We start from the raw sequence: 26,704 nt of genomic DNA on the forward strand, positions 1-26,704 counted from the left end.
GTACCAGTAAACACATACCCTTAAGTAAAAATAAATCTCTAAATAAAATTAAAGTACTTGACTAATTTTCCTTTTTTTTTTTTTTTACTGTTTACAAGTTCATAGTCTTATCTTTCCCTGAATGTTACCTTATAGGACTCATTTAGTATTTATGCATTCCTCATGGTTTCTTTCATCGAGTGAAATGAAGTTAATCCTGCTTCATATTTGATAGCTCAATTTTTCCTTTCAGTTCTGAATAATATTTCATCACAACCAAGGGTCCATCCATTCACCTACGGAGGACATGCTGGTCTCATCCATGTTTAGCTCAGTATGCCTGTTAGAAGTAAATAAAACCACTGTAGGCATTTATAACTTCTACCTAAGGATCTAGGAAGCTGAGGTCATTGTATGGTAGGACATGTTTAGTTTTGAAGGGACTGTCACACTGTCTTCCATAGTGAGAGTGCTGTTGCTGCATGTCCGCCCACCTGCTGCTGCCAGTGTTGGTCCCTGGAGGAGCGGTGCTAGGCTACTTACCATTGAGTAGGCAAGTCTACAATGACATGAAGCTTTGCTATGAAGGTCTTGCTATGTAGCCTTGGATAACCTATACCTTCCTCTCCCTCTGTCTCCTAAGTGCTGGGGTCAAAGGCATGGACTTTCCAGGTCTTTTGCCTGTTTTAAAATAGCTTGTTTTTTGTTGTTGATTCTAGGGTCTTAGCCTTGTGGTAGAAGGTGTGGTTAGTATGTGCAAGACTGTGTGTGTGTGTAGTCTCCAGCAAATTTACTTCCAAAACCCAGATAAAACCCAAAAGAAACAGAACACCAAACTAGGCAACTAAACAGTAATTCCCAGATTTCAGTTACTGTGTATTTTGACCACTGGTCCTATGTCTGCTGTGTTTTCTGCACGCATTTTCTCATAGTATGGTGCTTTTAATTGTGTTCTTCACAGAGCATGTTAAATCATTTTTTCCCCTTTACCTACAAGTGACTTTGGTCATGTTTTGTGACTCACTGATGCTCTGTCCACTTCTTAGTCTGCCTGTGCTCTTGTTTCTCTTGCTGAGGCTTCTGCCTTCTTAGCCTTTGTTCTGGTACATCTAAGGCTCACAGTGTGCTCAGCTCTGTGTTAGTACACTCACCTGCTATTAGTGTCCCCTGACTGCTGACAGCATTTCTTACTTACTTTAACTGTACTGTGAGGCATGCAAAGCTTTGTATTTCATAGTTTCAAGCTTATTTTGAGGAGGGGAACATAGAGCAGTTTCTATTTCATGGAACTTGTAAGCCACCTTGCCTGGATTCAGTCTGAATTTTGACATTGCTGTGAAGAGAAACCATGACAAAGGCAACTCTTATAAAGGACAATATTTAATTGGGTGTAGTTTACAGAATCAGAAGTTCTGCCCATCATCATCAAGGCGGGAATCGTGGCAGCATCCAGGCAGGCATGGTGCAGAAGGAGCTGAGAGTTCTACATCTTGTCTGGAAGTCAAACAGGCAAAGCTGCCTTCCAGACAGCTAGGAGGAGGGTCTCAAAGCCCACCCCCACAGTGACACACTTCCTCCAGCAAGGCCACACCTCCCAATATTGCCACTCCCTACGTTAAATATGTTCAAACCACCACAGCAGGTGTGCCCTTTGTTCCATATTTCTGTGAAGACAGAATTTACAACAACCCAGAGCTTTCTCATTTGTTTGCTTTTCCCATCCAACTCATCCCCAGTGCTTGCTGTCATTTGTTTTCTGATTTCTTTTATACTAGAGGAAACTGTTTCCCTATATTGGGGGTGGTTTTAAACCCTAGACATTTCCCCTTTTTATCACAGAGTAGTTTTCCATTGAATGATGTAATATCCATCTTGGGATGGGCTGGAACATGTCCTGTAAGTGTGACTATAGCGTATTGCACCATGGTGAAAGAGGGAAGACAGGGAGGCCTTTCTGATTTGGGGATGTTTTGGCCAAGATGTGTAGGACATGGTGAGAGCATTGAGCAGGGAGGAGAAAGGGCTGTGCTGTGAAGCAGGAGAGCCTGGGAAAGCCCGGTGTGGTGCAGAGTGGGTAGTGGGGATAGTGCTGGTGCTGGTCACAGCAGGAGCAGGGATGGTATCACACAGTTCCACCCTTCACCCTTGGCATGTGTCCCCTTCCAACAGTTATAGTGAGCCTTTGTGATAATTGGTGGTCATCCCCTTGTACAAGAGCAGTAAAGAATTGAATAATTAGCCTTTGTAAGTGACTCGCCTCATAATTCCAGTAGAGCTCTTGGATATACATTTCACTCTTCATCCCTCCCTGTTTTTCTCAGTAGTCAGAGGCCAGAGTTGAGCTGCTTTCAGGGTCAGATGTGGTTAGTGTTTAGTTGTACAACAATGTGCACAAGGTCTTTAACCTTCTCTCATGATCAGTTATGTCCTCCATATAACAGTAGAAGGATTTGTGGCTTTGAACTTGTAACAAGTCTAGTCTATGAAGGAAGGCCTGGTTATCAGTGTGAAATACAGGGAACCTTGATTGGTTAAAGGATACCTCACATGCTAAGTGCTCAAACACATAGTGTCTTGGGCCAGAGTGATGCTTAGGGACGGAGGGTGACATAAACAGCATCACGAGACCCTACACTTAGACTTAGAAGAAGTCTGCTTTAGTGCAGTGTTTGAGTTCACTGGGAGGCTAAAATACATGTATGTGTTTTAAATGTTGAGGACAAATGCCAAGGTGGTTTTTGTGATTGTACTTAGGTTTGATAGTGCCTCGTTCAGATTCATGAAGCCACTGGGTCCTTCTTCCTTTATGCTTCATCCCTCTCTTCTCTGTTGTAAAAAAGTTGCTTACTCAACATCTTCTTGCTTAGATAAGAAAAATCATAAGTGGATTATGCTATTTGTGCTGGAGATTATTTATGGAAATCTGGTAAGAAAATAGAAATTGTACCATGCAAAAATCCTGAGAGCCTTCAAACTGACACATTTTTTGACAGTAGAGGCATCTTAAGTTGCACATCCTATTTAAGTCTGAAGGGCTCCCATTGAGGGAATCTGTAAGTAAAGAACCTCAAGGACCTCTTGGTGATGTCTGTTACAAAGAAATGATTTGAGCTTGTGGGAGGTGAGGGCAGGAGGCTTCGTGTTCCAGCATCACTGTCAGCTAGCTGTGGAGTGAGGTTGCAGACAGCCTGGGCAGTATGAGACCCGGCCTTTAAGAGAGGAGGCAGGGAGATTTTAAGGATGGTTTAGCTGAATGGTTTAAATGAATTTGTTCAAAGCGATCCTTCTGGAAAAGATTTTCACAGTAAAAATTTATTATCGAGGACATACTGTTGTGTGAAGTCTTTATATGCAGGGCATCATCTCCAGCATCAAAGGGAGAGGCGTAATACTTCATCACCAGTTGGGGTTTTATTTGCCTCTGGATCTGCTTTTGGACTAAGGTAGAAGCTGTTTCTAGTTGATGTCTTGAAATCTCAAGGCTGATTTATGGGCTTAAGCTCTTTGGTTTAAATGAGTTTACAGTGGTGTTCGTGATGGGGGATATTAGTTAACGTTTTCTGACAAGCAAACTGTTTTGAATTTTGCTGAGTGGTGGAGGAGTTGGTGACTTGGTGTGCAGGCCCATTTTCATTACTTTAATTGTGTGATTTATTAGGATTTTAAGCTTTTTATAAATGTTTTAGTGCTATAGAACAGAATTAAAAGGATTTAGAATAAAAGGAATTTAACAAAGGGACTTTGCAACAGGATTGCAGTATTCTTGTATTTGATGGATTTAGTGAGCCGCATTTCATTTCGGTCATTCTGTCAAGTGCTGTGGAGCAGGTGTGTGCCACGTCATTCTCCACTGTACATGCAAATACACAATTTATGTAGAAAAAGTTAATCCGCTCCAATTTGGAGGATTACATTACCGGAGGGCGATGACTCCATTAGGTCTCAGGAAAAGTACAGGCTGCTATTTATACCCATAAAACAACAACAACAACAGCAACAAACCCAAGTGAATACCACACTGTTTACAAGTGTGCACTTTAAAGATTGTATTTATTCAGGCCTTCCAGAAAACATTGAAATGAGGATTAAAATTTACCTACATGTTAAAACTCTTGAAACAGTAGATCTTTTTCTCTTTTTCCAGTTTGTGCAGGGTGTTTTAGATATTTTGTATTTAGATATTTTGTGGATTCTTGTTTCTTGTGGTCCAGTTATTTCAGCTCCTATTGACTTTTGTGCTGGCCACCTGGTGGGCACTGTGCCCAAGGTAGGATTCTCTCCCGAGTCTTAGAAACTTGGCATCTGACTGTCCAGGAAAAGCATAAATCTTAGGGGGAGTGTTGTGGTTAAACCTGCTGCACTGTGGCCAATGGAAACCAGAGAAGTTCTTCAGTTGCATCTTGAGAAGAGTGAATCAGTGAAGCCATGTTTCCTCCTTTGAAATGACAGCCTGGTCTGTACAGAATAGGTGCAGACTGGAAAGAACAGGAAGTAGACTGGGTTTTGAGGGAGTGAAGGATTGGCTCTGTGTAGATGGACTTCAATTGTAATTAATTTTGTATAGAAATAGTGTAGGCTTTGGATCAGTTAAATTTTAACTCGTGCATGGATTTAAAAGTCAGATTATTAATTGTTAAATCCGATTTGTAGCAAAAGCAGAAATAATCCATTGTAAAATATGTTTGAGCAAATATGTTATTTTATTTAAACATTTCTGTGTAATAATATAAAACGTGTACTGTGTAATGTTTTGAACTTGAACAAATATTCCTTTTCGTTTGTTCTTTTTTTGCTTTGGAGATAGAGTCAGGCCTTTAGTTTGCTGTATTCCTTCTGCCTCAGCCTTCCTTGTGCTGAGGTGGAGAGGTGTTCGGCACACCTTGCTGTTGGTTTTGGCTCCTCTTCCATGTTGAATCTTTGAATTGAGACTTTGAAGATTTCTTGTGCATAGTTTATAGCAGTCTGGAAAGTTTTCTTCAGTTTATTTCTGGTGCTTCTTTCAGGCTTAAAAATAATATCTACTATTTGAAATTTGCCAGAAATGTTTTCTCCCCCTTCTCCTCACTTTCTCCTTCCCACATCCTCCCTCCATTCCTCTCTTTTTCTCTTTTTATTTTGTAGCTCAGATGACCTTTATCCAGTCCTCCTGCCCCTACCTCCAGAGTGCTAGGACTAGAGCCACGAGCTCCCAAGCCTGGCTTGCTCAGTACAGGAACTTCGGGCCTGGACCCTCCTGGGCAGGCTCTGTGGGCTGAGCTCCTGGAGCTCCTCAAGGCTTCAGCATCTAGTTCTCAGTTCCTCTTGTCACTATCTGCCCATTTCCTGGAAATCAGTAAACGTGCTATTATAATTCTCCCTGTCCGGACACTTTTTTAAACTACTTTGGATCCTTGGCTGCCCATGCCACTCACAGCTGACTGCCGGTTTTGATGACGCTCCCCCTTCATCACCCTGTGCAGCTTGCTTCTTGCCGTGGACCCTGCTTTTCTGTGCTTCGTCCTGGGGCTGTTCTTTTCCCCCAAGGAGACATGGATGATAAGGATCTGACTCTAGTGTTTGGGAAACTCAGAGATGGAAGAGTCCCAGGCATGGGAAAGGCGGGTTCAATATTAGGCATTAATGCTGTCATTTAATCCTCACTCACCCGGAGCTGCCGGCTCAGCTCTCTAGAGAGCTGCCTTTCAGTCAGTTGGGAATGGGGAGGGTGAGTTAAGTTGTCTGGAGGTAAAGTTTTGCCATCTGAGAGTTTCTCAAGTAGCCGGTGACAAGCCAGTCCTTTTTATTTTATTTAGATGTGTTCTTTCACATCCAGTTCCAAGTGTACCTGGTATAATCACTTACTGTGCCTTTTATAATCCAGTATATAAAGTCCCTTTAATCTTTGGTTGTTTTTCCACCACCAGGGCCTCAAGCTTTTACTTAGGACTGCTAAATTTGTCAGTACTCATCGCTTTGTAAAATCTGTTGGGGTTATCACATACTTTAAAACTTTATTTAATAATTGCTTTCCTATAATTTTTAGAGAGAATAACATTATTCATTCATTGCATGTTGTTATCTGCCTAGTTTGTGTTCCTATTTAAAACAAACACCAGCTTGTCTCCTGGCATTTGGCTTCTTGTTTAAAGTGAACACAGACATTTTACAGTAAATATATGTATCACATGGGCTGAAAACCAGAAGACAGATACTGTTTCTGCATTGGAAAGTTTCTTTCCACTTCCCTTGTCTTCTAATTTCTGTTGCCTCCTGTCAACAGTGATTATGACTTCATGTGCCTTTAAGTGGGTCTGTGTCTTCCCACTGCTGTGTGCTCCCCCTTTGCCATCATAGCTGCTGCCTGGTCAGTGTTTACATTCAGCATGGCTTGTTTGCAGCTGTGGGGCATAGACATTTCTTCACACATTTGACTCTTTCTTCCTTCACTATTCTAGACACTGCTGGACTAAGATATAATGTATGTAAGTTATCTCTCGTCCCTGAGTGTACATATAGGATAAAATTGCAGGGGGCAATATTTGAGGATTCAATAATTTTTGAATTTATAATTTCATTAATTAAAATTTGATAAATTTATCAAAAATTGAATCTTGTGTTTGACAAATATTATTTCATGGGACTATAATTACATTTTAAGTGGAAAGTATTTAAGAGATTTCTTTTATATATTGTTTGCATGGTTGTGTGTATGACAGAGAGTGTATGTGTGCATGTATATGTGTATATGAGAGAGGGAGGAATGGGGAGGAAGGAGGGAGGTGGAGGGAGAGAGGGTGCATATATGTTCCTTGGAAGTACATATGGAGGTCAGAGGACAATTATTGAGAATTTGTTCTCTCCTTTTTGTGGGTTCTGGAGCTTTAACTCGGGGTGTCAGGCTTGCCCAGCAAATAAACTTTTATTTTAGGAATACTGTGAGATGGATCAGTTGATTACTATCCACTCCTCTCCTGTGAGGTCATTCTAGACAGGTATTAGTTTGATTTATTTATTTTTGATCTAAAGAATCTTGACCAGGTTAGTGGTACTCAGAAGGTAGAGGCAGGCAGATTTCTTTGAGGGCAAGGCCTGCCAGGCTGGTCTACAAAGCAAATTCTAGGCCAGCCTGAGCTATACAGTGAAATACCTCATGTCCAAACTAAACACACACACACACACACACACACACACACACACACACACAGACACATCATCGTCATCATCATCATCATCATCTTAAAAATATAACAACTGTATTGTGGGAGAGTAAAATGTTTCTCTTCTGATCTCCTGATCTCACATAGTCGGTGACTGTGGATTAGGATGGTATGAGAGACAGGCATAGTAGGACACTTCCACATGGTGTGTGTTGGCATCCCCCCAGGAAAGTACAGACAAAAAGAAGTGGCTAGCTGACAGTCCCTGTGAGGTTGGCATTTGTGGAGCCAAGGATTATCTTAACCTATTCCCCTAGGTTTGCTCAACTTTCATATTTTTCTCCCAGTGAAACTGCCATGTGGGGTCTAACTGTCCTCACAGCCTTCTGATCTTTAGGTGATTTACATTAACAGCAGCAACATATATTTTCCTAAATATATATATATCATCAGTTATAGGAATTTCCCTTGGGTGATTGAACATCTTTTCACATCATTTAGACCCATAGTGTATTGATACTGTTTTAATTTTTAAAAAGGTTTGCTTTTAATTATGTGTATATGAATTACTTGTATGCCTGGCGTCTGAGAAGGCTAGCATGGGAGTTCACATCCTTTGAAACCGGAGGTACAGAAAGAAGGTTGTGAACTGCCATGCAGGTGCTGGGAACCAAAGTCAGCAAGAACATAGTGAGCCGTCACTCCAGCCCCACAAGCTGCTGTTTTTAACAGGCTCTGGGAATCAGCCTCGGGCCTGTGTGTTCAAGGCAAGCACTTACTGAAGGTTCTCTCCAGCACTGCACTCAGCTTTATGAGAAGGCACAGTGCTCACTTCGTGTTGGTGAATGGGGATTTTGGAACAAGAGTGATAAGTATTCTTGTGTCATTACTGACTTGAATGGGGATATGAACCATTAATTATTATTTTAACCTCAGTCTTGTGTAAATAGTCTTTATTAAGGAAACATAATTTTGAACACTCAAGGGAGGTAGAGTCAGGAGGGTCAAATGTTTAAAGGTAGTCTGGGCTTCATGGTAAGTTAAAAGCCAGCCTTGGCTATTCAAAACCTTATCAAAGGGAGAAGGAAAAAAAAAAGAGAAAATTTGGGCTGGAAAACGGATCAGTGTTTAATTAAGAGTACTGGCTGCATTTCCAAAGGATTTGTGTTCATATCCCAGAATCCACATGGTGGCTTACAATTAATCATCTGTAACTCTGTTCCAGGGGAGCAGGCACCCTGTTCTGTTCTCTGGAGTATTGCACACAGACATACAGGCAGGCAAAAGATCCATGTGCATAAAAATAATGAATGAAAAAAGGTTGCAAACTAGGTGTGGAAGGACAGGCTGTAGGTACAGAAATGTTGCTGTCTTCAAGGCAACACAAAACAAGTTTTTGTGGTTTTGTTTGTTTGTTTGTTTGTTTCAGTGATCGGGTGTAGAGGTCAATCAACTCTTACTCTTTATATGCTAAACTGACAGAATTTGTAGTGTGATGTTATTAGGGGTTATTTGATTTCTTAAGCATTTATATACCCCAATAACCAGCAAAGGTTGGTCTAATTTAGGTGATTTTACGTAGAGCTTATTTGGTGTACATAATATTCTTTCTTTTTTCTTTTGTGATTTTTTTTTTTTTTTTGAGACAAGGTATCTCTGTGTATCCCCAGTTCTGGAACTTGTTCTGGAGACCAGGCTGGTCTCAAACTCTGAGATCTACCTGCCTCTGCCTCCTGAGTTCTGGAATCAAAAGTGCGCCAGTACATGATAGTTTTAAGGATCTTGCCATCACTGTAGGATTTTTTTTTTTTTTTTAATTTCACAGACAATGTTGGTAAGATTGAAACAGGTGCCAATTAAACAAAACATATTTAATAAGATGTCTGTCACTATCGTTAATATTTAATGTGTAGATTGAATTTTATACTAAATACATTTCTGTGTGTATACATATATATACAAACATGTATAGATATACACACGTGCACATTGTTCCGTACATTGCAGGCATGTGATCTGCCTCTCATTTACTCCATCCTCTGTTGTAAATATTTTACAGTAATAGGAAATATTTAAGAGTTTCTCAACATACATTTTGTTTTATGCTTTCTAACAGGTGCTCAAAAGTGTGATAACTTTGCTGAGAAAAGACCTCTTCTTGGTGTTTGTAAGAGCATTGGATCTTCAGGGTAAGGATATTTAAGTTTGAAGCCTTAAAACATGTAGCATTTGCTGTGATGTATTTACTGCCTTTCTTCCTCTTTCATATGTGATGATAGATCACAGTGCAATCAGCATGTGAGAAAAAAGGTCACACATTTGTAGCACATTCATTATTAATACCTATGCTTTTACTGCAGACATCACTATGAGGTGTTAATAGTAACAATGTTATTTTGTAATATTATTGATTTTTGGCAGTGTGTTGATGCTGTGGTTTGTGCCTGAGGCTGCTCTGGAGGTATTGCTTGGTTCTCTAACTCCTTGTGGGTCTATGAGTATTATTCTCCTTGCTTCACACATTCAAAGGACTGATTTGCTGACCTCGTTAAATTGTTAATCAGATGCTTTCTTGTTCATGCTGCCTACTGTGAATGAGGTGCTGTTTTTAAGTGTCTGTCTGCTTCCTGCAGGTATTAAATGGGAGCCATACTCTTTCTGGTGACTTTCAATTAGTTATCCATGTGTTCCTTGAATTTTAACCCTCTGCATAATTCCAGTTAGGAATATGTTTAGCAGAGCTGCCATGCTGTTCAGAGTTCTGGAGAAGTTCTTGGATAGACAGCTCAGAGCTAGTGCAATCTTTTCATGATGCTCTAGTGACCTACGTTTTCTAGAGCTTTGACCTTCTTTCAAAGCAGTTTTCTTTTATAACGATCTGAAATGGCTCGTGTGTTCACATGGAGTTCCCAGTTGCAAGCAGAGTTAAGAAGCCTGTGTTCCTTTGTTGGGAGGATCTGATGGGTAGTAGACAGGCAGCTGGTAGTCGCTGCCATATGCTTCTAACTCATGGTGTGCACTTTATGGAGCTTTGGAATGATATCACATATTTAGACATGGAATTATGTCCAGATAAAACTTTTTTATATGTATAGATGTTTTGCTTCCATGTATGTCCAAGTGCCACTTTGTGCCTAGTGCCTGAGGAGGCCAGGAAGACAGTGTCAGATATCTTGGAGCTAGAGCTGTAGTTACCCATGGGTGCTGGAGTTAGTGGCAGGTCCCATAATAGCCCCTGATTGGTATTATGTGTCTTCAAAAGGTCGTTCTATGGTTCAAGCTAGCTGTTTCAGGGTGATGGGGAACATGGTAAGACTGATGAATTTCATGACCTCTCCCACGTCTTTGCCCATGAAATATTGCTGTGTGGGATTCTGTGATGATGGATAGAGCATTCTGTAAGTCTGGAGGAGACTGTTTTGGAGAAAGTCTTATGTACAGATCTTGCTAAAATTCCTCCCTGGGGGATACATAAAACAACGTCTTTCTTCCTTCCAGGGTCCCAATAACAATTTTGCTAAAGTTCATCCCCAGGAGCCTTCTTTGCAGAGCCTGGGGTTATAGGGTAGGCTCTACTTCTCTAATTGGACACACATTGAGAGCCACACTCTACAGGCATTGAGAGTGTCCCAGTGTCCCCAAGATGGAAGAAGTATCTGGTTATTCCTCTGAGAGTCTCATGCCCTCCTCTGCGCCTCTGTTCAGGGAATGGAAGTTCAGTTTAGATGATCTATTTTAGTAAGGACAAAATGCTGCCTTTTCCTTGGTGGAAGTGGTCCAGTATAGTTAGTTGGCCACCAACCAGGTTGCTGGTTAGTCGCTCCAGGAATGGTGGTGTACTAGGCTCAGTTTTGGTCTCTGCTTGGAGACTTAGCAGCAGCCATAGTTGGGTCATGGTGGATATCTGTGTTGTTGAGCTTCTCACCATTAGTTTCCTTTGTTTAAGGGCCTAGTGGGCTGTGGCAAGGATGGCTGGAGAGAGAGGCGATTGCTCAAAGAAATGGTTGTCCTTTCTTCTTGATTGTTGACTCCCCCTCTGTTAATATCTTCTGATGAGAATTTGTATGGAATACTAATGTCTTTCCATCTTATGACCAATTGTAGAGATCTATGCATTCACCTTTTCCCCAAACATTATTCTCACCAGTTTCCATGGATGGGTCTTCCATGTCCTGACCATCCAGCCAAACCAAGGAAAATGTACCACCATGTACACAGTCCAGAATTCTTTCCTGTGAAGGCATCCATTCCCCAGTGAGTGCCCTTGAGAGTTGTTCCAAGAGGTGGCTGTAAGTGCTTCAGAAAGAGCAGGAAGGTACAGGAGATTTGTCAACAGCAGCTAACCAACTAGTTACTTAGATACAGAGGCAGTTCCCTGAAAGCCAGGCCTTAATATAAAGCAAGAATAACATGGCTGTGTGTTTTGAGATGTTGAATCTTGCAAATATTTTTATAGTAGTTAATCTAAATATTTTCTAAAAATTACATGAACTGCACTTAAATTTTTAGGGGAAAACAGCAACTATCTAACAAATTTCAAACAAGGATTTATAAGAAAATAAACCCAGGAGTAACTCAGCACTATATTCAAAGTAGCATAAAAAAACCTTACAGGGTAGCTGAAGGTAAAGTTGGGATGGGTGTGTGTGGTAATGAATTCAGAGTTGGTGACTTTTTGATTTACAGATGTGAAATCTCCAGATTTAGTTAGGTGTGTATGTGTGTGTGTTTGTGTGCACCTGTGTGTGTAACTCAACTCTCAAACTTGGTATTTTTTCCAATTAAAGAAGTATTTTCCTTTCCTATAAACACTGCCAATGGGGAGATTAAAGAATTTGCTTTTAATACAATTCATTGAAGCCAGTGTCATTTGTCATAAGATAATGTCCTAGGGGAAGAGTGGTGTTTCATATTCTGTGATGAGGTAATTTACTAAGGAATGGATTTTGATGATAAGTGGCTTATTTATCAGGACCCTTCAGAGAAATAGAATCAGTAGTGTAAACTTCAGTATCCAACATCCTTACACACACATACATCCATGCATACATACATACATGCATATAAAATGCCAATGTTTATAAAAATAAACTGGGGAAAGATAAAAATAAATTAAAACAAAGGTTGGAGCAATGGCTCAGCAGTTAAGAGCACTGGCTGCTCTTCCAAAGGATAAGGGTTCAAATCCCAACACCCACATGGCAGTTCACAACTCTCTGTAATTCTAGTTCCAGGAGATTTGATGCCCTCATAACAGAGGCAGAACATCAACGTAAATAAAATAAAAACATTAAAATTAAAAGTTTAAATTACAAGCACACTTAAGAAAATTGCTCAAATGCCCTACCAGAATATTTGCTAGTGATCATATAGTAGGGATGTTTACTTTCTTATTTATTTTTTTTAAATTTAAGATTTTTATTTCAGTCTGTGAGAGTTTTATCCATAAGTATATATGTGCATCTCTGTATCTCTGGAAACTATAACTCAGAAGAGGCCTTGGCTCCCCTGGAGTTGGAATTATGGATGATTGTGAGCCACCGTATGGGTGCCGGGAACTGAACCCTGCTTTTCAAGAAAAGCAGCTAGTGCTCTTACCTGCTGAGCCATCTCAGTGCGATAATATGATAATATATTTTCCTGAGAGTCTGTGCTTTCTGAGACTTGGCTGGATCAGATATAATACTCGCAGTCAGCAATTTTAGACGAGTTTAACAAACATCAAACATACAGAGCTGAGGCCTGTTGTTTTCTCCGCAAAGGAGAACCATTACCAGCATGGGCTGTATGAACAGTGGCTTCAGGAGGACTCAGGAGGATGGCAAGGCACTGTGGGTGACCTGCACATTCCCACTCCTCCTCCAGCCGCGTGCCCGGCCTGCGTTGTAAAGTTGAGAGTTTGAGATTGCAGTGATGCTGTCAACATGATGGTTGCCCAGACGCATAAATAAAGCAGTGAAGCCCTGTCCCAAAGCATGGCTGAGTGTGTGGGAGTAATAGCAACAGTGAGGCTTCAGAGAAAAGATACACAGGTAAATTTGTAGATGATGAACCATAATATTTGACAGCACTCGGTCTCAGGACCCGTAATTGAAACGTGGTGGTGATCTGGGACTACCACGCTGATTCCTGTGAGGATGATGCAGAGTTTTCAGTGCAGTTTGGTGTATATTAGACATGGCACATAGTTGTTTATTTGAATCCGAGGATAGGAACAGTAAAGAGAATTTACTAGAGGGAATTCTTTTTCTGTATGTTGATGTAGTTACCTGATTTGGGGTTGGGATTAAAGACTTATGCTTGTTTGGGGGTGAGGGACAGAGCTTGCTGACTTCTGCTGTCTTTGCTCTAGTTTGCCAGTCCTCATGGGCTAAGCTAAGACTGTTTTTAGGGATCTCTACTTCCACAGAAAAATTGTAATTTGTTTATATTCCCTACAGAAGCTCATGTGTATAATGCTGTACATATATCTTTATTGAGGCATAATTGAAACATGATTAACTGCACCTCCTTAATGTGTGCAGTTTGATACATTTTGACATCTGTATATACCCATGAAACCATCACTCCAATCAAGATAATGAGCATGGCTACCCCCACGATAGTTTTCTCATGCCCAGCTGTAATGCATCCTCGTGAGTCCCTCCCCTTGGTAGAAGGAACTTGCTTCAAGGTAGTAAGGATCAGAATAGCCCTTGCATCTTGACTTAGAAATGACTTTAAAAAAGATTCTTTGCTGTTGTCTAGTTTAAGGTAACTTCAATGGGTAGTTAAAAATATAAACGTAAGCATCTTTGTGTTCCACGTTTCCCTTCCGTTCCATAACCTAAAGGCCTTTTTAAAGCATAGCTTTCCTTTTAGAAGCAGTTCATAAAACTACTAACGGGCTTGCAGTTCCACTGTGTAATCATTTCAAAAACAACAGTTTTTTCAGCCACCAAAAAGGATGCAGTCTTGACATTTAAATAGAAAACAGATTGAGTTTTTGGCTGATATTGCTCTGCTGGTTTAAATGTTGGTTCAGTCAACTTCAGGCTTAGATTACAAGATTTGCAAATTAAAGGAAACCGAAGGGGAAGGAACATCTGCATAGATTGACTTTGTGGAATTCCACCCAGGCACGCTTACTCTCCTGGCAGAACAGAGCATGTGTGCAGTGAATAATTCTGCAAGGAGATCACTCTGTGCTGTGATTATCTTAAGGATTCAGGGAAGAGAGACCAGCAGTTAACATGACCAACATGGGGTTTTCACATGACAGTGTGTGTGTGTGTGTGTGTGTGTGTGTGTGTGTGTGTTTGTTTGTTGTTGTTGTTATGATGAAGGCCCTCTTTGGTGTCCTGACAGGTCTCGAACTCCCAGGCTCTAGTAGTTCTCTTGAATAGCTGGAACAACAGGAGTGCCCACAGCGTCACTCCCAGCAAGATCTTGTGCTGATATAGTATATGCTATTTAACCAGAATAAAAGCTTTCCAAATGTCACTAATTGTGTTACTTGTTGATTTTATTGTATTAGAGAACTGGGGTTTCAAGGAAGGTAATTTGCTTTAACTAAGGTTGAAATCTGTTATAATCAAAGACTATATGGATGTAATTTACTGAGTAAATTATAACACAGACATAGTAAAATATAAGGGATCTTTGTTTGCTACTGGGTTAATCAGACACTGTGTATATGATTTTAAGATGTTTCTTATAGGTCACCTAGCATGCCATTTAGATAGCAATCTCAAAGAACTAACTGCCTGATTCAAATGCTTGCTCCTTTTATTCTAAGAAGGGGTTTTTAATGTTGTTACATGGCACACTGGGCACTCTATCATCTACTTCCCCAGGAGTAAGGCAAGGAAGGCATTGTTTCCACATGGGAAGAAGAAAAGACTCTCCTCACAGGTTTCTTGGCATTTTCCTGTGACAGTTGAGTGGCAAAGGAGGAGGAGGCTTGTGGCTTCTATAATGGATAGAATAAAGGGTACTGAGAAACACCCTGTAAAATGCAGATCAGCCCTTGAGAAAGGAGAGTTATATGTGCTGGTATCACTAGGGTTAAAGACGGCCTCAGCTTTGCAGGCAAAAAATTGTGCAGAGTTAAAAAGCTAATAGGGATTAGCTATTAAAAACTAATAAAACTCAAAAAAAGTGGTAGGCACCATTTTAAATTTCTTTCTTTGCCTAGACACACACACACACACATACACACACACACACATACACACACACACACACACACACACACACACACATACACTCACGTGCATGCACATGCGCATACTCACACACAGTGTCTAATTCTGAATCTTTGGAATTGATAACTAGGAGCAGAATTGCTGGTTGATATACACAAGTAGTTTTTGCATTCTAGGAACCTCTGTTGGCCAGTATGGGATTCCAGTAGCCAGAACAAGTAGTGAGTGTGTGTCATTGCCTCTGTTCCCCGAGGTTTCCCATGAGACTGGGCATTGAAATCACGGAGCCATGGTTTTTCCGTTTGTAGTCACTTAGAATCAGTTACCTTTGCTGTCCTCTACCTGAGTTCCAGCTACTGAATGCTGTCATTAAGTGTCTTTTTATGTTTGAGAAATGTCAGTTTAACTGTAATAGCACAGGTCTGGTTAGAACAGATCCTAGCTGGTGACATAAGTCCTCAGTGTCATTTAGATCATGAGTGGGAAACAGGTCAGATAGGAAGTTCTGCATAGTCACTTTGTAGGAAAGGTCATCTGGTGTGCAGTGGAGGAGGATGTGTTTTACAGGCCCCTGGAGCATCCTTCTGTGTGCTCTGTGGAGCCAGGCTGCCTCCTATGCCCTATGTGTAGCTCTCGCTCCTCAGGGTAGTGTGGACTTAGTAGTTTGGTTTTTGAAAAAGAACTGTTTTGCATTTTTTCTTATTTTCTTGGAAAATAGTAACAAAAACATAATCCCATTCAAAGTATTGTTTTGTGTTCATAAACAAATGGATATTATTTAAAAAAATATTTTTATGTTCAAAGTTTATTCCCCTTGTTCTATCATTAAGGCAATTTTATTCCCCTTAAGTTCACTGTTTAAAAAGGCATTGGATGGAGTTCTTGTCCTGATTTTTATACTGTCACAAAATCATGACAGTGAGGGCTGTGGCTTAGAATCTATTAACATTTTGTTTTCCAACACCAAGTACAGTGTGGGTTAAAGCAGAGCCCTACCTGTCCTGTTAGGATGTCCGTATGTGTGCCTGGGAGAAGGCACTTAGAGGAGTGGGACACTGAGCTGGAAAGGGGACTTTGAACACTTTTTAAATTATTGAAATTCAAATGTCTAATATATTTTATTATTCCCTTGAATATAACTTTATATTTCTCTCTGTGAAAAATATGAAACACTGTAAAAAGCAGTGAAATACCCATTTGCCTTGACTGTAAACTCAATTTACTCCTGAATCATTTTTATTTTTCATGAGAGTTGGAAGGATACCTTCCGAACAGGCTTGTCAACTTTGTTTCTTTCTCTAACAAGGGAAAAGTAAAGCTTTGGTTAGGAAGGACCAGAGAGTGGGGTAAACAGCTGCAGTGCAGGTCTGTGAGTCACTCGTCAAACAGTAATGTTGGAGAAATGATAACACACTCATCTACCGTGAAAGATAAAACTGCTGTGATTGCAGCCATTTTAAATTATTAAATGCTGTAAACGCCATAAAGTTAATTAGAAGAGGAACAAGCTCTACAAAGATAAATGTGTTTTCAATATGATCTGTAGGGAGGGGTACAGTGAATAGGGAGGAAATTTATTTCTGGCAGGACTCTAGCCATGGAACTGTGGCTGAACTTTTTACCCTAATTACCTCCTGCTAATGCCTGCAGCGGTCTGGAATCAAAGCGGTGCTTCAGGCCCTGGAAATTCTCTGATGTGGCGAACGTTTGTTGTGTGAGGAGGGTTTCTTAAGAAAAAGCAGAATATTGTGACAGAATTAAAAAAAATTTCTCAGTTACCACCCACCTCACTTGTTGCCTGCGAAAATAGAGTAATTGTTTGCATCTGTGTCTTCCTTTCCTCTAAGAAATAACTGTCATAAATCAATGTGACAGAGAGCCAGTGAGCTGAGGCTTGCTAAACATAGGTTTTTATTTTAATTTTTTTCTTTCCAAAGTTTCTACTTTAAGATTTAAGTCTAAAAACATAAAGAAGTTTTTTGTGTGTGTGTTGTTTAAGAAGAAGCTTCCTGCCCCCTTTAAAAAGAGAATCCAGGTGCCAAACTGCTTTCTGAAATGAATTCTGAAGACACTGAGTGTCAGAACCACCACAGCTCACTCACTTGCTTAGTCCTAGAAGCAGAGATGGAAATTTGCCGACTTCATTGTTAGGATCTGAGGAAAAGCTCTCAGTATCCTCCTGAGGTCCAGCGTGTTTGTCAGTCTTGCAGAGGATTTCTGGCCCCCTGGATACTCGAGTGGAACGTCCTCTGCAGAGAGCGTTTCTGTGCTGTACGCCCAGGTGTAGGTGTATCATCTACCCGGGTGTCCAGGTCTCTGAGGTCTGGTTTCCAGTTCCAGGCTTTACTTGTCCTCTGGAAGGACTTTTTATGATTCGGGGTGTGAGGAAAAGCAACAGCTTTGGCTTCTTAATGCCAGTGACGGCATCCTTCCAGGTGGACCACTGGTTTGGCAGCCCAGCCCGTTTTAGCTATCTAGAAAGGATGGCTAAAATTTATAGCAAGGATGCTACAAAAATTTTTTTGATCCTGGGTAAAGTGAATTTTTTACCTTACAACAGAACATTAAATTTAATTCAAGGCTTCTGTGATTAGGTGTGGTCACTAATTGTTCGAGTATAATGGTGATTTTTTTTTGTCTTTTGTGTATTTACACATTTGTGTAGCACCTGTGACCATGCATCTGCATTATTTTGTGTATATGAGGGTATTTCTTTGGACTCCCAACTTTCAAATCTTGTTACAAATAATTACTGTTTTGTTCTATACCTATGCTAATAAAAAATTGTATTCTGTCCCAAGACAGTGATATGTGTTCACGTCTAATGAACTACTTCCGAGTGATATTGCTCATGTTAAAGGCACTGTACAGCTTACATTCCCTTCATATTTCACCTTCCCTTGCTTTGTTCAGTTCTGCCCGACCTTATGAGAGATAATGAGTCAAACTGTGAATGTCTGTGTCTGATAAGAAAAGTACCAACGTTGTCAGTGCATTGCAATGAGCTTTACAGTTACCCATGCATCTATTCCTATATTTTAAAATAATTTTAAAGTATTTATTTTCAGACAATTTTACTACATACTCCTGCTAGTCTGAAACTCATTGTGTAGACCAGACTTAATCACAGAGATCTCCAGCCTGTGCTGGGATTAAAGGCGTGAAGAGCTATGCCAGGTGCAAAATAATTTTGTGAAGACTTACTAGTTTTTAACTTTTTCTTTTTGAAATGTGATGCTAATAAAGTTAGGGTTACAATTTCCTTTTATGTAGCTGTGGATGGTCTAGTACTTGTTTTGTAGCCCAGGGTAGCTCCAAATTTAGAGTAATCCTCCTGCCTCAGTCTCACAAGTTCTAGGATTATATGCATACATCATCATGGCCAATCTACAAGTTTAGTGGTTTTATGAATAAGTGTTTTGCTGTGTCTGTCAACACTAAATGCATGTCAGCAATTTAAATAAATAGTCTGCATTGAGGAACTAAAATATGTGCCGTTGTCAGAAGTATTTTTCATGATATTAGATACAGAGAATTATAGATCACAGTTCTCAGTTATGAAGAATGAATCTATCATTCAAAGCAAAAGTTTTATAAAATTTTACTACTTGTAGGATTATGGTTAGGGTTAATGAGATAATACACACAGAGGCTTTATAGTGATATCCTGGGCCATTCAAGTGCAGTTTTCATGATTAACTTAAAGAGTATAGAATGTCAGAAGATTTATGGGAGAAGTCAGGATCACCAGGGGGAGGGTTTAAAAGATCAGGGTAATTGTTTTATAGATGGAAATTTACAGAGCAACTATCATGACTTCATTTGTTCATCAGTTCTAAGGTCTAAAGACTTCAAAATGGGTCTTTAACGAATGTTCTGTATTTTCTGTTGTTTTGAGAAATCATCTTACTATGTAGCTCAGGTTGGCCTTTACCTGGAGTTACCTACCTTCAACTTAAGTGATTCGATTTCAGACATTTACTGCTGTGCCCAGCAAAATGAGATTTCATTGAAAGGCAATTTCAAAATATCAAAAAAAGTGAATGGAAGATTGTGCTGATTAGCTTTTTTGTCAGCCTGACATAGGCTAGAGTCATGTGGAATTGGGAATCTGAATTGAAAAAATGCCTCCATCAGACTGGTCGGCCCACAGTCTGTAGTTCACATCACCCCCTCTTGCTGGCGTACTTTCTGTGAGTTAGGGTGGAAGGGTAGTGGTATGCTATGGCCAGAGACGTGTCATACAGCAGCGGAAGGTGTCTAAGACTTAACATGAATCGTTTCTACTTACATAAAACAGTCTTTATTGTTTCAGTGAGCAATACTTTGTCTAACAAAAAATGGGGAAACTGCTCCCTGCAAGCCCACAATTAAGTGCAAGGCCTTATAAATCTGAGAAATGTACATATGGTATTAACTGAATTTGTCTAATCTGTTTTATTACATTCTGTCACTGAGAATGTTTTAGTAACTTCTGCATAAGGTGAAGCACTTCTGTTTTGATAGCAATTATTTGATGGAACATCTCGAACTTGCCTCAGTCATTGCTCTTCAGAATGTTAGGGGTTTTCATCAATAGGCATCCTCAGAACTGTTCACAAGTGTCTTCCTTGCTTACTGAATTGTGATTTATTATGTAATGCATGGACCCATGAATTGGAAATGCTTTAAAGTGAGCAGAAAGTCTTTGTTACAATATCACTTTGCCAACTACTCTTATTTGTTCCTTCCTGCTGTATAATATTGTATTTGGACCTCATTGATCTAAAATTAGGTGAAAGGTTTTTAAAATGTGCTATATTTTACATTTATATGTTAATTTTATTTAATGTACATCTTATATATATGTAAAGTTGCTGTGTAATACTTATAAGTTTTAATAAATATTTGTGTGTGTGTGTGTGTGTGTGTGTGTGTGTATGCGCACTCATACATAGAACATCAGGAGTCCCAAAGTGGAAGAAGTTAGGATTAACATGGTTGTGAGCCATCAAGTGGTTGCTGGGAACTGAATTTGGTTCCTCTGGAAGAGGATAAAGCTTTCAGTGAGCCATTTCTAGCCTTCAATTATTATACTTTTAAAATAATATTTAATGGTAGCCAGTTTGGTGTGGTATTTTCTATCAGTGGAACCATGTTATTTCCAGAAAACTATCAGAATCCAGGTGTGGCTGTGCAGGCTTTTAATCCAGTATGTGGGAGTCAGAGAGGGTACCTAGAGGGTAACATAGAACACCCCCCTTCAAAACAAAACAAAGAATGACTATCTTGACACTGGCTTCACTTGTAGCTCTGCCCTGTTTGTGTGTGGAGATGGTTTTCCTCACTCCTTGGCATGAGCTTTCTATGTGACAGCACCCTTATTAGCACGTTTTGGAGTCATCAGGTCTTACTCTGAGAGAATAAAGAATTACTAAGTAAGCAAATCACAGTCTTAGCTTTTAATATGGCTGTTTCCATTTTCCTTTTTTAAAGTACTAGTTAATAAAGAGGAAGACCAACAGGCTTTTGTTCTTCAAGCTCTGTATAAGAATACAATACTGTAATGCTATCAAAATTTCCCTTACATTTAAAGGATTAGATTTAGTAACACATGTTGAAGATTTTGCAGCTTTTTCCTATTTAAAAATAAATGTTTCCATGCTTCTTACAATTCCTGGTAGATTTTAAATGTCTTGGCTATTTTGTATTTTTTTTAAACATTGCACATTCTTGGAAAATGTCACTTTCTCAGATACTTTGTTGCACTTTTCCTAATTTTGTTTCAATCTGTTAAATATCATGAATGGAAATTATGATGATTTTTTTTGGTAAAGGAAATGGTATTAATGTTTAGGATTTTGAAGTCATAAAAGCCATATTTCACTTGGCATTAACAAGTGTTGTGTTCCATTTTTTTAAAGCTGTTTTGAAAACATGTTCCAGGTTAAAACATGACTGTGACTCTCATGATACCTGAATGTAAAACAAGAGTTATGGTGTCCTAGTAATTCAAAAGTAGACTTGAGTTTAAGAATTAAATTTAATATGCAGTGACTTGTCATACTATGTTCCATCATGCTTTAAATGAGTTACTTTTATCTCTGTCTATAAATCGTGTGTGCACTTGCATTGGGGCACATGTGCCTTAGAATGTATGTAGTGGCAGGAGACCAATTTAGGGAGTTGTCTCTCCCCTTTTATCATTTGTGCCAGCATTGATGTGAAGTTACCTGGCTTGCTGGCTAATGCCTTTGCTTGATGAGCTGTCTTGCCTGTCCTCTTTCTTAGGCTTAAAATATCTGTCTTTTCATATCTGTCTGCTGCCCCTTCTTTGGGCGATATTTAAAATTTGAAGGTACAGTATTAGTTTCCATAGATTTCCTTATATATTATAAGAAAAAATGCTGAGGTTCTTAGCATAATAATAATGTTTAGAGTCTTAGTGAGTCCTTGTTCTGTGGATTCTTAAAGCCTAGTTTATGACTTAGAGAATAGATATCAAGCCTTTTAAAAAAATTATTGCACAAGAATGCACAAGTATATTGTGCTTAACAAACTCCTATTTAATTTCTAGCCTTTGGTCTTTTCTCATTTTGGGTTCTTTGACATAATTTTTACCATAGTCTTTAATTTAAACTGGAAACTCTAGTATATTTTAGTGTGTACAACTTAGCTAAATGTTATTTCATATATGTTTGATAAAATTATTGACTGATTAACTTCAATTCATTAATAATGTTGCTGGTATGACTTTCAAAAAGTAAAATGACTTTGGTTGAAAATCGTTTGCTGTGTTTTGAGTTTGGTTAGTGGTAGAGCTCCTGTGTAGTGAGCTCTAGGACCCAGGTTTGATTCCTGGCACTACCTGATAAATAACAAACAGGGTGGAATTGCTCAATGCTCACTAAACAGGCCCCATTTCCTTTGGGAATTGTCCTGTATTGTTACAGTAAATGTGCACATAGGAAAAAAGTCATTTTTCCTCCAAAATTGCTTGAATGATGGAAGTCTGCTTAGGTGCTTCTGAGAATAAATTTATTTCTAAAATAGTGTTTATTAATAGTTGAGTTATTAGATTAGTTATTAATAGTTGAGTTGTTAATAGATGAGTTATTAAGTATAACCTTATTTGTATACTCAGATCATTCTTCTCATCAAACATGGTCATCTGAACAACTTTTGGGGTGTGAGCACAAATTCTCTCTTTATGTTTACATGAAATACACCTGTGTGCTCACTTCATTTTGTAGATATTTTAAATCTGCCTTTCAGCAGCTGCCGTGGGTGCTGGACACTGAACTCATGTCCTTAAGGAGCAGTACATTCTCTTAACCAGTATTTTAAGTGTGATATAATTCAATAGATGATCTAGATGTTTCTATACTGATTCTTAATTATGGGCATTTCATCTTATTCAGGAGTACTTCCTTCCCCCCAGAATGTCTGTTAACAGCTTACTGTATTCTAGACACATTTCCTAAAAATGGATGATCACTGACTTAACCAGGACCAGTGTTGGGAACTTTGAAAGCAATGTATTAAGATTTAAACATAAGTATATAGAAGGCAGGTTGACATGCCAAAGCTTGGTCCTGCCAGTGCCTGTAGGGTTGTGGACTTTTGACCAGAAAGACAGAACCGTACATGAATTCCCTCTTTTGGAACAAGCTTCAGATGTAATCAGAAAGCTGTTGGTTACTAACAGTCATGCCACCATTGTGCCAGCCAGCATGTCTTGCCTGGTGGGTTAGTACTGAAAGCTAGCTAGCAGGTTGGACGTTTCCTGGTTGTTTGAGATTGAATTCTTTATGTCATGCAGCCAAAGTGTGTGTATCACTGACAACAACATCGCTTACCCTCTATTTATGGTGATATGAGAGCAATGGCCATACCCTCTGGGTCCTTCCTGAACAATAATGCATAGGTCATTAACAACGCGTATCTTCTGGGAGCAACAGTGTCCTCTCATGTAGGGGTCCACCTCTGGATCTCTCTTCTCACTCTTAGTCTCCCGGCCCCATCCTTTAACCAGAATTTTACCCCTGCTCTTTTTTTGTATCATATACACATTAGCCCCTCTTGTTTATTTAGGTATGTTTATAACTTTTAAAATGACAGGATCTCACAGTGTAGCTCTTGGCCCCATTCAAACTCATAGGGATCTGCCTGACTAAGGGCTGGGAATAAAGGTGTATGCTACCATGTCCTGTCCTCAGAATTTAGTTTTAATTGGGTTGTGATAGTAGGTTTTCACATGGCCTTCTGTAGATTCATCTGCCTTCGATTTCCTCCTCCTGTGTTTCCCTTTTGATTGTCATGTTGAGATCTAGTAAATTTTTTTTTTAATTACAGTGTTCTGGTTTATTTCTCACCTTTGCAACAAAGTAAAAACATTCATCACCTATACACGTTTTTTATATATCATTTTAGCTTCAAAAACTGCAAAATAATATTGACATTAAAAATTGAAATGTCAAGAACAAAACCTAACACAGGGTCCAAAAAATCCACGGTAAGGGGTAGTCACTAAATGTCTCACATCAGTCTGCCTCACCAGTTCAGGATGGCGCAGTATCGACCATAGCAGCCCTTGCAAGGAGAACAGATGGTAATTATGTCTAATAGTCTTCATGAACTAACAGTCACTTCGGAGAAGGCACTTGGAGCATCAATAGCCAGCTTTTCTTTCTTCTCCAAAAGCCAAGCTGTGAGTTTTGGCTCACACCTCTAATCCCAGCACTTGGGAGGCTGAGGCAGGACTGTTAGGACTCTGACAACTACGGAGACATTCTATGTCGGTAAAGCAAAGACAAGGAAGAAGTCCCAGTGTCTTCTGAAGCACTTTTTGCAGGAGGTCCCCCAGGGTTCCATCTGTGGTGGTCTGTGGTGCTGTCTGGAGGGGTCTCAAGGAGCAGCCGGATGTCTGGCGATTAGTACTGGAAGCTGCGCTTCGTCTGGATATCATCGAGAATCTGCTGCAGTTCCTCATCTTCAAAACGCCCTTCCAGGCTTGGAATCAGAGCTTTGGAGTCTTCAGCTGTCTCTGGGCAAAGATTGGCTAAACAAGCCAACTCACACTTATGTAGCTTTTTCTGGAGAAGCAAGCTGCGAACACTGGCAGTGGTCTCTCTGTTTTTGAAGCGGCTGAAACGGGCTGTGTAGTTGAGGGTTTTCATGAAGACCTCTGAGAGCTCCTGCTCGTCCCCTGCACTCGTTCTGCTGCTTGCAGAAGCATGTGGACTTCAGAGTTTAGGAGTGTCTCAGCTGTTTCAAACCCTTTGGGAAAGATGAGCTGGGAAGCGTCTTCTTCTACGTCGCCGGCCCGAGGATCGCTGCTCCCTGCAGCCATTGCTGTAGGAATCGAGATCTAGTAAATTAATGTCATTGTCACTTTCTAGGTTTTACCCATGTCTTACAGCTCTGTTGTTAGCTCTAGTTGTCATTGTCATTCCCTGGTCTTGAAACACTTGCCGTTATGTCCCCACCTTCAGTTTTCTGCTGCTTTTATTAGCTCTGTGGCTTACTTAATTTTTATTACTCTGTCAGGCATGAATACTGCCTGCTTTCCTTTACTAAAATTGAATTCATAAGAAAGCAACATATCCTGCTAAACTGTGGTTCATTGGAAATGTTGCAGAAGTTACTTGTTATCAACCCACGCTCCTCACACTGAAGGAAAGCACACCCATTACGAAGTCACTCCTCATTTCCTCCTCCCTCTCTCTGGTCAAGGCAGCCCTTAGTCTGCTCTTGTCTCAATGGATTTACCCTCCCGGACAGCGAAGACAAATGGATTTCTACACAATGAGACTATTCAGCTCTCTGCTCCTTTCATTTAGCGGCATGTTTTTGAGGTTCGTCCACATGGCAGAACATGGCCGTTCTTCTTTCATTGCAGAATAGTCTTGTCTATGCTTATCCCATTGCTTATCTGTGTTATGGAGTTTTGGTTATTATGAATAACTGTTGTGGATATTAATGTACCAACATTTGCATAGACATAATGCTTTCACTTCTCCTGAGTATGCCTAGGAGTGGAGTTGTCAGACCTCAGATGATAATGTTTTATGACTGAGGATCTGCCAACCTGTTTTTCCACAGGTGACCCGCCATTCTGATTCCCACCCATGGAGTTACTTTTTCACTGTTTACAACATCTGTTGGAAGCTGCTTGGAGGCTCGTGTCAGCTGAGGGCTCTCAGTCGCTCTGGCTGGAGTGCACGGTTAAGTGCTCCATCTGTGGTGGCAGGAGAGTCAGTGACAGGAGCATGGGCGTTTTTAGAGCCGACCAGCAGCAAGCTCAGACCCAAGGCCAGAATGAGGCTGAGGCACACTTGGTTGTTACTTGATTCCAACTCTAGTCCCACGGCTTTCAAAATAGTACCACAGAGTTGTGGCAGTGGCTTAGTAGGTAAAGTGCTTGTTGTTTAAATGTAAAGGCCTGAGTTTGGACCCCTGACATCCATGTAGAAGTGGGGTGAAGTACCAGTGGTGAGAAGTAGAGGCAAGCTTATTCTTGGTGCTCACTTACATTTAGGCTAGCTCAAATTGGTGAGCCACGGATGGGATCACTGAAAGGCCTGTCCAGCCGCATAATGGGGAGAAAGATTGAGGTAGACATCCAAAGGTGACCTTTGGTTTTCACTTGCACGTGCACACATAGCACACATGCACACACAGGTAGTATGTGTACATGAGCTTATTGGCACAAGGCAGAAACCAGGGTCATGGAGGCCATTTCAAGTTCAAATTCAACCGATGTCACCCACACCTGTGCACCTGATTTCCAGTTTCTCTTACTGAGGTTTTTTTCCTTCTTCATTTTTACTTTTAAGATTATGCCCAATCTAGTTAGAGTGACATTCCCATTTTATTGTTTTGAGGCAAGATCTCTCACTAGTTAATTAAAAGAATATTTATTCCTTCATTTTTTATTATTTACTTTATGTTTTTGTTTTTAGGCAGGATCTCACTGAAGTCCAGTTGGATCTGGAGCTATCTCCGTTGCCCAGGCTAACCCTTAATCCCAGGACATCCTCCCATTTTAGCCTCCCAAATGCTGGAAATACAGAGGTTTCCACCATGAGGAGTGCTGTCCTTATTAGAAAGCCTTCACAAAGATCTCCCATCATAACAAAAGCAGCAGCGCAGAGATGCTGGATGGACGGACAGTGTCTTAGTTACAGTGACAGTTTGATACACAACACTTTATATGACTTCACCTTTTTTTCTTCTTTCTTATTTGGTTCATTACCAGTAATTATCATAAATGTAAGATGTATTACAACTTAAAAGTTCTATGATTTTTATCAGTTCAAACACCTTAAAAAGTCTAGGTTTTATAAAAAAAATCCAAAGTCTCTTTTAAAATCCAAAATCTCTTTTAAAATTTTGTAATCTTTTAAGTGTGGGCTCCTTTAA

The 26,704-nt window shown here is 40.0% G+C and overlaps 1 protein-coding gene and 1 pseudogene across 8 annotated transcripts in view; one reads left to right on the forward strand and one right to left on the reverse strand.

Moving 5' to 3' along the window:
• The window catches only part of BCAS3 (BCAS3 microtubule associated cell migration factor), a 435,283-nt gene that overhangs the window by 49,220 nt on the left and 359,359 nt on the right, over window positions 1-26,704 (forward strand). For all 7 annotated transcript variants that reach the window (XM_080924182.1, XM_080924186.1, XM_080924185.1 and 4 more), the window contains exon 7: window positions 9,232-9,304. In XM_080924182.1, coding sequence (XP_080780308.1) covers window positions 9,232-9,304 — 73 coding nt within the window. The remainder of the gene's footprint in view (window positions 1-9,231; window positions 9,305-26,704) is intronic.
• Window positions 24,214-24,632, reverse strand: LOC308425713 (DNA-directed RNA polymerase II subunit RPB4-like; annotated as a pseudogene). The gene has a single exon. The product of its transcript is annotated as a DNA-directed RNA polymerase II subunit RPB4-like (transcript).

The sequence above is a fragment of the Micromys minutus genome (genome assembly GCF_963924665.1).
Source record: "Micromys minutus genome assembly, chromosome: 10".
NCBI classification, from domain to species: Eukaryota; Metazoa; Chordata; class Mammalia; order Rodentia; family Muridae; genus Micromys; species Micromys minutus.